This window comes from Meriones unguiculatus, chromosome 11, assembly GCF_030254825.1.
Source record: "Meriones unguiculatus strain TT.TT164.6M chromosome 11, Bangor_MerUng_6.1, whole genome shotgun sequence".
In the NCBI taxonomy this organism is placed as follows: domain Eukaryota; kingdom Metazoa; phylum Chordata; class Mammalia; order Rodentia; family Muridae; genus Meriones; species Meriones unguiculatus.
The window spans coordinates 99,400,797-99,416,738 of NC_083359.1; the positions used below are offsets into that span (position 1 = coordinate 99,400,797).

The following is a 15,942-nucleotide window of genomic DNA, read 5'->3' on the forward strand; positions in this document are numbered from 1 at the left end:
TTACAAAAATATTCTTTCTCATTGGATTATAATTTTAAAATATTCAGTGAAATTTTTACACTCTTAGATTTGTTTCTAAGGCCTTTCTTTGAAGAAAACCAGAATATGCCATCTATTTATGTGGTTTTTTTTACTATTTACCTTTTTATCATTTCTATAATCAACAAAATAACTATTAAATTGATGTAGCTCTGCTTTTTATGAATATAATATTTTTTTATTTTTGCAACATTAGTAACTAATTAACTACTTAGACTTAATGCTATAATATCTTCAGGAGTATCCATGGGTTAAATACAGTAATAATGGTTACATTTGTTTTTACGCTTTTAGAATACTCTTGTAAAAATGTTATCTATTTGTGTATGTGTAAATTATTGTCAGCTAATCTTAAAATCAATCTTCAGTTTATTTAATTCTAGTACATAGAGTGAATATCCTGAAATTTTAATTGGATTAAGTGCTTTTTAATGGTAAAAATAAACCATTAATTACAAGTACATGCTAAGGATTAGGATTTAATTACAGTTAATTATAGTGAAAACTATTAACATCTCGGGAAAACCACAGCCCTGTTGCTGATAACTAAAGCTGTAATGAAGAGAACATGTGACATGCTTTGCTCGTTTGTCTGGTTAAACTCTGTTTGAGATAATATTAATACTGGCAGCAATATAGCAATGATATGGCAGCGCAGTCTGTTTATTTCCTTTGCTCTCTGCTTTTAATAGATTCTTTTAAAAGACCTGCAACTTTTTTTTACATTTGATGTTCAAATTCTTTTTGCCATAAGTGTTTTCAAGGAGCTTTGTTCCTTGCATTTATGAGAACTACACTAGAAAAGTAAAATGGTAATCTTTAAACTTCATTATTTTAATATTTTTTTCAGAAATAATAATTTATTGTAAATCATATAGTTGATTTTTTAAATATTCCTATTTAATACCATATAAAATATTACTCCAACATAGTTACTTAATTTCTTTAAAAAAGAAAACTAATTTGATTTTTACATGAAATTGAATTGTAGTGAGAACATACAGCTCTAAAAAGCACATGTAGTGATTTTTGTTGTTCTCTTTTATTGTAATTAGTACTGGTTTGCCTTTCTAAAATATAACTGTATTTCTTAGTATAGTCTGGGTTTACTTGCTACAGCTAAGGAAATCATTTTTATTTCATTTTTGTATTCTTTCATTTTCATTAATTGGTAAAAACTAGTTAAGAATGAAAGAGAAATTAATACATGCCAGAAATTATTCAAAAGAAAAAAGTTTCTAGTGATGGCTTCAGGAGTTATTAAAGTCACAAATTAAACTGATAATGGTGTTTTGTTTTTTTTTTTTAAGTGTCTCACTGCCATGTCACATTTTTCATGGGAACATAAAACACACTAACAAATGTCTCAGCACCTGACTCTGGTTTGGTTGGTGACACAGGGACGCTCTTAATAGGCTGCCAGTTCTGTGAGGGGAACTCCTATTCGCCCACATGCCGAGAAGATGGTGGAGCTGCATGCTCTGATTCTGGCGTTAGACTGCAGATCCCCGTCTTTTCCCACTTAAGTCAATGTTAGTGGAAAACAGAAAGCTCTCTGTCCTTGATTTTAGAGATAATGAAATCATAGGACCTAGAGGTAAAAGTCAGTTGGACTCTTTATTCCTATTCACAAAATGATCTTCTACCCAGGATTTTCTGTCCAGCAGTCAAACATTAGGACTCCAAGCTTTCATGATAGAGCAAAATATTTTAAATTAGTCTTAAAATAGCACAGTTTTCAATGTGTAACAAATCTTCCACTTGGACACTCGATAAAAACTTATGTGATCGAGTCCATTTTAAGTTCTTACTGTAAAATATTTCAGAACTAGATACTAACTTTGCAGTTTATGTAATTAAATAGACATTAGAAAGAGGAGAGTGTAGGAAGTGAGAAACACTCATGCTTTATGCAGCTAATAATCTAATCTGATTACCTTCTCCTTAGCTGTCCCCAAATAAAGCTATGAACAGGGCAAATTTGTCTTGAGTCTCATTTGATACTTTTAAGTCTCCTCTTCCTATTCACAGGTCACTGTCAAAAAAATTTAGCTTGGCCTCTATGATCCTTCTTGCTTTGAATGTTCCTGTCGTGAAGGCAGCTTGGTAGAACATAGAGGACTAGCAGGGCAATGAAGAGGTGGATTCACGCCTAACTCACAACTTCTCAAAGCTTATCAATTCATGGAACCATCTGGGTTGCACATAGAGAGATGGTAGTTTGTGTCCCTCTGTAGTTCCAGTTCTTAAACTCTAAAATGAAAGACTTAAGTTGATTAATACCTCTGTTGGTTATTCTCACCAGACCCTTACCTTGTGGATTGTTTCAGTGAGGGCCTGTGTCCACTACCCTCAGAGGCCGTGGATACCCACGGAGGGCTGCTCCTGGTGTTCGGTACTAGTCTGTAATTCCTGCAGAGTTGACAGATTATAACAGTTCTCCATATTGACCAAAAGTTGATTGTTTTATATGAGCAACATATCACAACTCCAGAGCAGTATCTGTTCGGTTTCATTTCTGTTTTGTGATTTTAAAAAAATATATGCATGAATAATAGATAGATAGATAGATAGATAGATAGATAGATAGATAGATAGAAACACTTGATCAAAAGCAATATAGAAAAGGATTTAGTTGCTCATAATTCTCATTTTATTATTTTAGGGCAGTCACAAAGCTGGTCACACCATATCTGTAGTCAAGAACAGAGAGAAATAATGTCCTCATGATGCCTGCTTGCTCTCATCTAGCTTATTCTTGTCTTACATAGTTTGGAATTCCCTGCCTAGGGAACAGTGCTGCCCACAGTGGTCTGAGTCTTCCTATATCAGCTAAGCATCAAAAGAATCTCAGTGATACGCCACAGGCCAACTTGATCTATACAGTTCCTCACTGAGGCTCTCCTCCCTGGTGACTCTTAAGTTGTAGCAAGTTGACTTTTAAAACTATCTACCACAGTATTCTATTCTAACTATACATGAGAAAATAGCCCCAAAATGAGAAAACTGTTTGTATACTTAAACATGAAAGCCCTGATTGGCATGAAGACAGGAGCTGGAAAGTTAATGTCTAGGAAACTGTTTCTGATCTATTTCTGATCACTTACTTAGAGTTTTAAGAGGTTTTATTTGTTCACTTAGCTTCACATACAAGGCTCTATTGTTTCAATAAGTGTTCTAAACTACTTTGTTAATTCATATTATCATGTCTTTACTTAAATCTTTGATCAGTTTCGATTTAGGGGTCACATTGTCTACCATCACGTCTCCTCCCCAGGAGTAGCCATAGTAATAATAAGAGAAACTAGTCATTTGTTAGAACATTGTTCTTTTTTATATTCAAAGCAAATTATCTTCTTTAACTCAGTCCTAGTAATTTTTAAAATTGCCGGGCTGAACAAATTGTCTATGAGTATGCTTCATGCTAACTTTTAACCCAAAGCATTTTCAGTTTCTAAGGATGTTTAGCTTGAAAGGGTGCATCTGAAGTAATATTTTTACTGCTGTAAAATAAGATTGACATTAGTGTCAGACACAAAGCCCATGTTAAATTCTTTTTACTTCAGTTACTACCCAGAGAAGAACTAAACTTCATTGTCTAGGACAAAATTATGTGTAATCTATAACATATCTTTGTGAAGTACTCATTTATTTTACATACATGATTTTTTTGTGTGTGAAATACAAAAGTTTTACATGGAGTACAGATAACATACGTTGTAAGCCAGTGCTCATGAGGTGAACAGCAAGCTTGGGGCTGCAGCTTTGGTTAACTGCTTAGGAATTGTTTGAATGCTTGCCTGTGCCCTTTGCCCATAGATGGCCAATCCTAATGAGTGTCACTACTCACCCGTAACTCCCTTACAGCTGCCAGATTATAGCAGTCTTCCATATTTAGTAAAATGTTTGTACTAAAACTAGTGTTTTTGCATAATGCCATCTCTCCTGTGAATATTCAAACTGAGGGTTTGAATATTCCTCCAGAACTGTTGTCATGACCATGCCTTAAGAGTTACGTGTTGTTAAAAAGTGATTTCTTGGGTTTTTTTTTTTTTTCCTGACTTATTTTCCTAGACTAATTCCATTGACAACACTTACACATGGAACCCAAGCATCAAGTTTTACAACCAGTCAAGGTCTCCATCTCCTTCCACATCTAGCGAAGCTGAGCCAGTTAAGGTGCCTCCTAGAGCAGCCTTGCTCCACAGGAAAGGAAATTGAAAATTTTAAGTGAAATCTGTCTAATTAAGTTCATTGTGCAATAAGTTATGGTTCATAGAGGTCATTACATTTTGGTAATACAGAAAAATGTAGAAAATTACCACACATATTCACCTGAAATAGGCAAAAAAAAAAAAGGTAGATAGATAGCTAAAAGTCTTTAGTTAGAGTGTAGAGATATGCTTATGTAAATATTACATTCAAAATTATGGAAACATTGACATTAGATACAAATTGTATGCACATGGCATTGAAAGTGCCATTCTTGATTCGTATATTTTAATTCTTCTAATCAATTTAATAAAGCATGATATAACTAATCAGTGCATCGTAAATGTAACTTAAAAATGAAATTGTAAATGCTATCACAACTGAACAACTGTGTCATCTGTATAGTTTCTTCTAACCGCCAAATTAGCCATGGGTACTCACTCAACTAAACCATGTCTTGTAATAGTCAAAAATACTGTTAATAATTTATGTCAGTCAATTTCTTTAAGCAGCCCATTGGTCAGTTTTCTCCCCCAAAGAATATTTGCCATTTTAGTTGGAAGAATATGCATTTAGTTCATTAATTATATCTGCTTTATAAGCTTTAAGCCATAGGTGTTGAGTAATGATCTCATCAGTCACCACCAAGAAGAGTAACATGGTGACATCATCTCTATGGATTGCCCTGGATCTGAAACACATTTCTTTCCATTGTTTTGTTCTGTTTTTAGAAATCAACTGTGTTTAGAGCTTTACAAAAACAGCAACAACCATAACTGCTATCAGGAAATGCTCTGTTCTCACCATGCATAAACATTCTCCTCTGGGATGCTTAGACTGCTTCCAGCCCTTTGTTGCTACAGTCAGTGCTGATCATCTTAGGATTTTTGCTTTTGCAGGAGGGCAGTTTGAGTGCAAACTAGTTGTATTTTGTGTCCTTTAAACTTTAAGTAGATCTTCCTGAATTGTGTCCCAGAGTCCCTGGCATCATTCTCATCCCAGACTTAAATGAGAGCCCCTCATCCCTCCACACCCCTGCCAGCCTTCAGGTCAATCAGATATTTTACTGGTTGGATGGTTATGGAGGAGCATTTTTGCATTAGCTTGGCTTTCTCCCTTTTCTAATGGTATTTAGCATCTTTCTATGTGTCTGTTGGCTACTAATGATTTGTTGTTGATGTCCTTTGTCCATTTGTTTTATTAATTTCCTGTATTGTTTTTTTTAATGTTCTTTTTTTAAGTCTGAATATGAGTTCTTTGCTGGGTATATTGGTTGCAAGCGTTTTCTCCCAGTCTGAAGATAATTTTTAAATTTTGTGTTACCTTTTCCTTTTTTAAAACTTTTGGTCAGCTTTGTCAGTCTTCTCCTGTGACTTCTCTTTTTTTGTGTTTTTTTTTTCTGATTTATCTATTTATTTTTTTATTACAGTTTATTCCCTTTGTATCCCAGCTGTAGAATCCCACCTTCCCTCCCTCCCTTATCTCCTTTTTGTGTTTTTAAAGTCATTTTCTTTATAAAAATATTTTTCTTCTATATTTTTCTTCTCAAGATTTTATTATTGCTTTTATGTGTTTTATTCTTTAATCAAACTGTATTGCTCTGTGGAATGGGAATTGGGATTCTAATCTTTATTCCCCATATAAACAACTGAGTCTCCTGTATTTTGTCCTTTGCAGTCCTGTCTCCCCTTTGCATGCATGCGTGGGTCTTGGGAGCTTCTTGTCCTTTTGCTTACTCTCACACTGAGTGTCAGTCATGAAGTCTACATTGTCTTAATTACCATAGCCTTAAAACAGTTTTGGTGCTGTTAGGGTAACACTCACAGCTACGGTGTTCTTTTTCTGCTTGACCCTAGTTTTGTATACTCCCTTTAGTATTCGTGTGTCTATGAGAGTCTTGTGTTTGAATTGCATTGAATTAATAGATGTGCTTGAGGAAGATTGGCGTCTTCATGTTGGACACTCCCACCTGTGGAGATGGAGTGCACGGTGGTCGGTCTCTCGTTCTCCAGTAGAATGAGTCACGGTGTTCTGTGCTGCTGTTGATTTGTCCTAGCACCCTAACACTTGGTGCTGGCTGAGTAAGAGCCAGTTAAATGCAGTTTTTATTAGGCATTGTTGATCTTTTGTCCAGCACCTTTGCTTTTAATAACTTCTCTAAGACTTTCTGTAGAACTCTTAATGGCAGTTTTGTTTGCTGTTATGTTTTATTATCCTCTGCATAAGTTTTTTGTTGTTCCTCTTTTATCTTTTATATTTATCTTCTCAAATGTTAAATTGTAGCTTGGGCTCAGTACTCTCTCAGCTGCTCAGAAGTAAACAAAATTTAAATTGAATGTAAACTCATAGTTCACAGAAAACTGAGATACTCAGTCAAATTCCATATCAGGATCACAATTTATATATGATTAGTTTTAGAGGTTATGGTTAGAAACAGGAAACTACCCAGCTTTCTCTAAATATTTTACTATTCTGTGACTGTTTACACAAGGTTTAACTTGTTTTTCTTGTGTGCTCGCATAATATTCTAAAAAGAAGTCACTGTCTTTTTTTTTTTTTTTTCTAATTAGGCCTCCTCCCCAACAATAACATTCAATAAAATCACTGGTTCTTTTTATTCAAAAGAAATATTTTATACAATAATTCACAAGGTAGACTTTATTTTAATTACAGTAAAGATAATGGTTTATAACTAAACTTTAATTAAATTCATAATCCCAATAATAATAATTGTGTTAAAATCTACATAAATATATTCCATATACATAATATATATTCTAAATATGAAAATCAAATGGTTAAAAAGAGTCTTCTAAGCCTGGTACTGCATTTGCTGGGCAAACCTGAGCTTTGTCACTGATATGCACATAAGTAGGAGAGAAGTAACTTGACAAAGTTGTGCGCTAACCTCCAAACCTTTATGTTCATCTAGCTCACACATATACATCATGTATACACATACACAAGCACGCTCATGTGCGTACATGCACACAAATTCATGCATAATAAAATGTTGTTTAAGAAAGCAATCTTCTAAACATTATCATAAATCTTGCTGGATATTCAGGTATTTTTAAGTGTCAGTGTGACAAATTCAAATGAATGTGAAAATGCCTTCATTTTTGTATAAGTTACATGCTGTGATTTTCGTTTTATTCTGTGGATTTTATTTCCTATTTATTTCTTTTTCAATTTCCAAATTGAAATGATTGTAATTGAGGAAAATACTTCCTTTGTAAAGATGGTGAGCTCAGACTTAACCCACAGTTCTGTGAGAACTTGGCCCTCAGGGAGGTGAGGCCGTGTCTCCTTAGCATTGTTGCACGTTGTCTGGTCTGACTTGCTCTAAGTAGAGTGAGCAGCGTCTCACGACGTTCCTTCCCTCTTCTGCCCGGGATTCAGATCGCAGACCCTGCTCCGCTTCCCGCTCACACGCCAACGTTACGGAAAAAGGCGTGCCCGGCGTCAGCTGGCTTTCCACCTAAGGTACTTGCTCTAAGCTCAGTGTGCTCCAGAAGGTGCTTTGGTTGTTTGCTGTGAGTTTTGATACTGATTTCTTCAAAGCTATAAAATTTTTAAAAATTAAAAAAAAAACTTGGGAAGAAAATTCTATAATGAATACAAATACCGTTCTGAAAGTTGGAAGAAGTATGCAGTATTTAATTCTTAAAATATGTTTCAAAGCCTATTAGAGGAACCCTGAAGAACCCCTTTTTAAGCATTAAGTTGAGACCCCTTGTCAGAGAATGTGAGTCTGAGGTTAACCAAACACTGAAAAAGAGAGGTTGAATGAAGAGTAAAGGTGGCCCTCTCCCTCCTCCCATGCTCCTGTGGCTAGGGCACTGTACATGACAGGTCAGGAAGACTGAGCTTCTTGTCTAAGCCCATGCAAAAAACATTCTAGAAACTGGAAAACCAGTGGTCTTCTTCCCCAGAACATAAGCTGCAAATAAATCACAAGTGAAAGAGGTCAATGGCTCTGAAAACTGATTTTTAAAAGTATGAAAGAACATCTGCTTAAAAAAAAAAAAAACCTACATACCATTACAAAATGAGGCCAGACAGAATATTAATTTAAAGTAAACATAATAAATATCCTTACAGAGACAGGTGATGCCAGACAAGGTAAAGCAGTGATAAGAAGTAATCTAAAAGTACTTGACACAAGGATATGACTGCTGAAGTCCACAAAGTGCTTTAATAATAGAGTGAGAAGAAGAAATATAGCAGAAAAATAAGTCAGTTAGAAAATGAGGTGAAAAAAATCTGAAAGGTAAGCCATATGACAGGAATGGTGTCAACATTTACAGAGTATAATCTGACTTTCAGTAAGAAAGAGGTTGAAGTAAAAAGATAGTGAGGGTCTAGAATGATGGCTCTGAGGTTAAGAGCACTTGCTGTGCTCCACAGGACCAGAGTTCTGACTTGAGCACCACTATTAGGCAGCTCACCACTGCCTGTAACTCCATCTTCAGGGATTCAGGGTGCCCTCTTCTGACCTCCAGGGCACCTTCATGTCTTAGCATATAAAGTGACACACAAACACAGCAAAAATAAATCTTTGTATTAAAAAAATGCTCCAAATTTTTTTTTCAAATTAGAGATGAAAAGCTTCAGTAGGGAGCTGGAGAGATGGGTCAGTGGTTAAGAGCACTGTCTGCTCTTCCAGAGGACCTGGGTTCAATTCCCAGTACCCACATGGCAGCTTACAACTGTCCATAATGCCCATTCCAAGGGATCTGACACCTTCACGCTAATGCACATAAAATAAAGATAAATAAATATTTTAAAACAAAAAAATGAAAATCTTCAGTAAAAGATACAAGAAAACACTTAAAACATGCTCCGAATGTTTAAATGTTTCTGAAGGAATGTACATATTTAAGTGATCAGAACATGACTAACGACCAGTTGGAAATAGGAAAGCTTGGAAATAAAATGTCAGGCAAGAGCTGTGGCTCCTCTGTTGAGGTGCTCGCCGTGCAACCTGATAGCCTGCACTTCTCCCGGGAGCCCATGTGAAAGGCCAGATGCTGCAGTGTGTATCTTAGCACTCCAGGGCAGGTGGGAAGCAGAGCCTGCGGGTCGTAGTGGAAGCTCAAGGGCCAGCTGGCCTGGAGTACACAGTACAGCAGCAGAGATGGTAAGGTGCAAAAAGAAAACTGACCTGAAAGTTGTCCTCTGACTACCGCAGGAGTCCTGTGGCACCTGCACACATTCCGTCCCTCCCCCGATAATAATAGTATCTCCCAAGATAGAAGAGAAAGGAAGATTTGAAGTGATAGATGAAAGAGTTCAAGAGAAAACTGAAACTAAACTACTTTAGAAATATAAACTCTTATGAAAGTCAAGGTCAGACAATGACATAGAGACAGAAGATCGGTCAGTAGCTGAGGAAAGAAGTGGAAAGGATTAAGTAAAAGACAGCTATCAAAGCCTGGCAGAAAAGAGCCAACATTTGTAAAATAAGAGTTCCTGACAAGTCAGATACAATCAGAAACAGTAAAAGTTTATAGTCAAAAATTCCAGAAACAAAAGTAAACTTGAAGCTGTACGTGGAAGTATGTGCAGTGTGCATGAAGTTTGTCTCTGGTGAGTGAGAAGGGCCTGCAGCTCCGTGCAGACATGCGGAAAGAGGCAGAAGGCCTAACTCCCCTGTCATTTATTTTGCAGCGCAAGACTCATCAGTTTTTTGTGAAGTCTTTCACTGCCCCTACCAAGTGCCATCAGTGTACCTCCTTGATGGTTGGTTTGATAAGACAGGGCTGTTCCTGTGAAGGTAAGAACAGCAGCGAAGAAAATACAGGTCTTCATTTTCTAACAGTACTGTTGCTAACAGGGTACGCAGGCTCTAAGCAGATGGTTTGAGTTCCATCACTGCTGCCACCCATCTCGGACTCTAAGCAAGTGTGTAACAGAGATGACAGAAAATGCCCCATGAAGTTAACACTGATCCAGCTTCTACTGGAAGCTTGTAGAATATAGCTCCAAATGTTCCCCTTTGTTTATACCTTCATAGTCACTGAAACACTTGTTTTCAGTTGGTAAAAGTTGCCAGTTACCAAGGCTGGGGAGATGCTTCAGGAAATAACATGCTTGCCACAGAAACGGAGGCCCAGAGCTTGGGTCTCCAGCACACATGTAAATGCCAGGTGGCCCACCTGTGGTCCCAACCCTCAGAAGGTAGAAACAGGAGAGCCTTGAGGATGCTGGCATGCTGGACCAGCTGAAGTGCTGAGCTCCAGCTTCAGCTGGAGACTGAGCCTCGGGAAATCAAGAGGGAAGTGGCAGATGGAGGAGGATGCCTGACATCAGCCTTGGACTTCCACATCCCACACGTATGTGAACAAGTACTCATACGCGTGCAAACACATACATGCACACCACACTCAGATTAATTAAACAGTGTTGATTGAGACATTGAGTAGCTGAATCAGCCATGTTATATACAAGGTTGGGGTTGTTTTTTTTTTTAATCCATTTGGTGCTCACTTTGATTACTAATATTAAAGAGAATAAATAATAAAAATATTTACTTCTCTATGAACTTCTGAAACTGGCAAGCTGCTAGATCTGTTTCCCTAGTGATAAAATGGTTGTTTAGAGTAAAGTAGAAAGCAAGAACTCATCTGACATAGCACCGGGCATGCAGTTAGTACAAGTAAAATTTGTTGTTAAAATGAAATTTTATCTAAATTATCTTTTTTTCCCCTCCAAAAGTGTGTGGATTCTCATGTCATATAACCTGTGTGAACAAAGCTCCAACTACTTGTCCAGTTCCTCCTGAGCAGACTAAAGGTCCACTTGGCATAGACCCACAGAAGGGAGTAGGGACAGCGTATGAGGGCCATGTCAGGGTAAGTACCTCTGTTAGCCACTCAGTAGCACAGTGCTTGACGTAAAATGTAATGAATCAAACTCATTTAAATAATATTTTATCGAGTCATGATTACTTGGAAATGAATTCTAAAATATTACAAAGTGTTCTGTGCTCTCTGTATCTTGAGATTTACAAACATTGAAATCATCATAAAAGAGTCTTCGGCCTCTGGTCTTGCCTGAGAGGTAGAGTGCAGCTGAGGTGTAAGTTAGGGACTGTCAAGGCATTAGTGTGCCATCCTGGGTAACATTTACAGTATGAACTGAATATCAGTATCATCATCACATTTGCCTCTTACACTATTTCTCTAAAAAGCCATGAATAACTTTTGTTTTTTGTCAGTTGTCAGTTTGAAGTGGTACATCAGAACCCTATAAAAACCATCCGACCTGAAGTGTGGTCTCCCTTTCCCCATACTAGTATCATCATGTTCCCCTTGCTGCCTTGTGACCTAGACTAGGTGTGGGCAGCCTCAGGTGTCACCTTTAGTGCACATGGAACCAGCACTCTCGCTGTCATTTTCATTTGAGCTTTGTTTGTTTGTCTATCTGACTGAAACTAAACTAAGATCCCTAAGCCGGCTGGAGTGAAGAAAGGATGGCAAAGAGCACTGGCTGTGGTCTGCGACTTCAAACTATTTCTTTACGATATCGCGGAGGGAAAAGCATCCCAGCCCAGCTCCGTCATTAGTCAAGTGATTGACATGAGGTAAGCCCAAGGGAAGAAGACGTGTGTCATTGCAGCAAAGGAATTAAGGTTTATGCTGTTTTGTTTTATATGACTATGCTTTGGCTAAATAATTTTGTGTCATTTTCAGGTTAGCCCTACAGCTACTGTGATATACTAGAAAGTAGCAAGTTAGGGGTGAGTTAGGGCACGTTGACTTATACATTGAGTGTGTGGAGCTATAAGTCAAAGTTTGGGTCTAAAAGACCAGTTTAAAGGTTATGTAGTAAAAAGAGTTCTAAATTTGTGCTGTTCAAGTCATCACCTGAAAGTCCAAAATGATTCAGTGTCCGTAAAGGGGACATCTCATCCCAGCCCCAGACAACATACTGCAGTAGCAAACATTAAGGATCTGTGTTTCTCTAGCTCCATTGTCCAGATTCTTCATGTGCACCAGATTCCTCGAGCACCTTCTTCCTCCTTTTGGGGGACTTTAGGAACTGTCTGGTTGATTTTTATTTTCTCCTACAGCTTCAGCTGTTATTCCTAATTGATGGACTCCACATGTCTGCCATTCAGATATAACTGTTGCTCAAAATGCACATTTCCAGCTATGCATAGTGATGTCTGAAACAGTGAAATACAAGGGATCAGTACAAGAAATATCAGCAAGGGGAATTCGGTAGATCTGCTAATGGACTGAATGAAAACTGGGGCCTAGGCAAAAGAGAGTGCCTTAGCCCACACAGTTAAGGATAACATGGACAACAGCAAAAATGTCTGTTAAAACAAATAGAAGGCAGTGTCAGGACTGTTAAGACAAAAGGAGTGGCGGTACTGATGACATTACAGGACAGAGGGATAAATCACTGTCTTAGGTGCAGAAGACACAGTGCCACATAAAATAGACTGAGTACATGTGAGACTTATTGCAGTCAGAAGAGTCCATTGGGACTGGAGACTAAGAAATGCCCTTCTGCCTATGTGTTTCCTGTGTGTCTGTGAGCCAGCAGTTATGCGCAGTGCCAGGGTGAGCTGATGAATTACCTTGAGCACTGTCTGCCATTAGGTGGAGAAAGTTTGCATTTTGTTTTGTTTTAGGTTGAGATTGGGTGTTTAGGACTGGAGAGATGGCTCCACTGTTAAAAAGCCTAGACTCACAATCAAAAATAGAAGAGATTGGATGTTTATACACTTAAACTTTGATGATTGCTTTGTATATGTCATTTGGGTGTATAAGCAAAACCATACACAAACAACATGTAATAAATAGCCTCAAATGTTTACCTTTTATTTCAGAGATGAAGAATTTTCCGTGAGTTCAGTCTTGGCTTCTGATGTTATTCACGCAAGTCGAAAAGATATTCCATGTATATTTAGAGTAAGTCTTGAATGTCTTGAGCTATTCATTACTCTGGGTGTTTTTGTATGTGTCTCTGTGTGCATATGCATGTGAAGGCCAGAGGTTGACATCACGTATCTTCCTTGATTGTTGTCCACCTTCCTTACTGAGACAGAGTCCCACTGAGCCTGCGGCTCGCATCTGTAGGAGTGTAGCCAGCCTGCCCCGGCGATCCCTGGCTCTAACCTCTGGAGCGCTGGGACAACCGGCAAACCTCTCCAGCTTTTACCTGGGTTCTAGGGTCCGGACTCCAACCCATGTGCTTTATCCATTGAGCCATCTGTCTGCCACCGGATCACTTGTCTATCTGTCTGTCTTTCTTTTCTTTTTCTTTTAAGTTTTTTCAAGACAACCTTTCTCTATGTAGCCCTGGTTGTCCTGGACTCACTTTGTAGACCAGGCTGACCTTGAACTCACAAACATCTGCCTACCTCTGCCTCCCTGAGTGCTGGGATTAAAGGCATGCACCACTGCACCGGATTGATACTTGTTTTTAATGAGTATGTTTTGCTACTCTGTATAAAACATAAATAACATCACTAGGACAAGACCAAGACCTAGTACTCATTTATGTAACCATACTATCCAGGATTTACCTGAATACAAAATTGAGCTAAGATTTGTAGAATGCATTAATGTTTCTAAAGTGTTCTTCATGTTCTTCTTAGTCCCAGTTAATCTTCAAATAAATATTACCGCATGAGATTTCACAACTTAAAAAAAAATAAAAGTTTGTCTCTATAAAACTCCAATTTTAAAAATTGTGTTTCAGTTGTCTATTTCTTTATTAAAAAAATATTACAAAACTTGAGTAGTGCTCTTTTTCACTGCTCTGTGGTGCTAGCTGATCTTCTTCCTGTGGCTGCATCCAGCTTATTAGAGCAGGAACATCCAAAGTAACCTTTTTCTTACATCTGCTGGCTGTCAGTGTCAATTCTTTTCATATTTTCTCCCTCCCCCTCACTCTAATAATTGCACACAAATAATTGCTGATAGCCATCATGGTGAAATGAACAGTATAAATTTGTAAAGCTATTTTATAGTTATATCTTTCCTACTTCCTATTTGTGAATCTAAGGAAGGTCAAAGATTAAACCTTCTTTCTAGGCCAGCAACTGTTTATTCCCTCCTAGCTACCAATGGAGTCTATAAAGGCTCACTTACCTGTAACTAATTTACAGTAAAATTGTGTTGTCACTGATGTTTAGAGCATTGGTGAGTATACACATATATATGTAATATATGCATAATTTAAACTGCTCTGATCGACTTGTAAGCCTTCATTTGCATACTGTTTCAAGTCTTCTAATCTTTAATGATAATATGAAGGATTGTTAGGAAGTACTAGAGGCTTTCAAAACAGCCTGATGTGGTGCTTCAGATCATAGAAACATGCTCTAATCGCATGCCCTTGAGAAATTGCTTTCCCTCTATCATGGATTTCCATATGTGCAGTTAGGACATAATTAGAGTTCCTGTCTCAGGAAGCTGTTAAGAGAGTTAAGTGACTTAATATTTGCAAAGTACTTTTCTCTTAATATTTGCAAAGTACTTTTCTCTCTGGTACACAACAATTTTAAGGGTCAGTTGTTAAATTAATATGTAGAATGCATTTTATGGTGTTTTATGGTATTTTGTAACAAAGGGCATGAAATGATAGTAACATTTCTTTTGGCTTGTATCCCTCTTGTTTGAATTGTAGGGTTACAGTGAGGCTGTCATTTGGTGTAGCTAAAGTTTGCTAAAGCGATAATTTAATAAGTGTTCGTTTCACTGATGAGTGCTAAGCAAGTGAGCATAATCCTGAAGCTAGTTTAAAAGATGTCTGTTTTCTAATGTTGTGAACATTGAATTGTTTCAGGTCACAGCTTCCCAGCTCTCAGCACCTAGTAACAAATGTTCCATCCTGATGCTAGCAGACAGTGAGAATGAGAGGAGTAAGTGGGTAGGAGTGCTGAGTGAACTACACAAGATTTTGAAGAAGAACAAATTCCGAGACCGCTCAGTGTATGTTCCCAAAGAGGCTTATGACAGCACTCTACCCCTCATTAAAACAACGCAGGCCGCTGCGATCATAGGTATGAACTTTTGTCACTCATCACATTGTCATGGCTGTTTACTGATCTATGTTTTGAGCTGGCACCAGCTTTCACGTAGGAGTCTCCAGTGTCTGGCATATGTGCAGGTGTTTGTGGGATGGATGAGGCCTGTCTCAGGTCTGTGGTTTTAGCACTTCATGACTAGAAATGTGCTGTCTTCCTAAAAAGTCAGCCTGCTAGCCTTTCTCTGCTTTTGGGGATTGAAACAATTCCTGGAGTGTAGGTTTCGTGTGTGATGTGTGTCATTGAGGAGTTTTGAAATCCCAGAACATACCGCATGCTAGCAGCGCAGGGCAGCTTCTGCATGTGGCGGGTTACCGGTTGCTCTCCTCTTAAGTACATGTCCCACTTCTGCTGCTGTTAGAAAACAGTGAGACGTGTAGTGAGTCAAATGCCGGGTTTCTCCGTCGTGTTTCTAGAACAGATGATGTCTGTGACACTAACAAACTAGGTGTTTAATTTTCTCATTATTGGATAAGCAGATTTTTAATTGCTTGTTCTATTTTAAAAGGCGTGAAGAGACGTACTGCTGTAGTCTGAGAGGAAATAGAATCATACTTTTTGATTTATCTTCACTATTATGCCAAATTTTCTCTGCTTTATTCTGTTCTCTTTACATGATTTGTAGCTGATGGAAATGTTTG

The 15,942-nt window shown here is 37.8% G+C and overlaps 1 protein-coding gene across 19 annotated transcripts in view; it reads left to right on the plus strand.

The window, feature by feature from the left end:
• The window catches only part of Cdc42bpa (CDC42 binding protein kinase alpha), a 205,887-nt gene that overhangs the window by 164,732 nt on the left and 25,213 nt on the right, over nt 1–15,942 (plus strand). For 18 of the 19 annotated variants that reach the window (XM_060364788.1, XM_060364787.1, XM_060364796.1 and 15 more), the window contains 6 exons: nt 7,654–7,737; nt 9,925–10,030; nt 10,972–11,108; nt 11,700–11,839; nt 13,097–13,178; nt 15,061–15,277. In XM_060364788.1, the coding sequence (XP_060220771.1) occupies nt 7,654–7,737; nt 9,925–10,030; nt 10,972–11,108; nt 11,700–11,839; nt 13,097–13,178; nt 15,061–15,277 (766 nt within the window). The remainder of the gene's footprint in view (nt 1–7,653; nt 7,738–9,924; nt 10,031–10,971; nt 11,109–11,699; nt 11,840–13,096; nt 13,179–15,060; nt 15,278–15,942) is intronic. The other variant, XM_060364795.1, reaches the window with a different exon arrangement.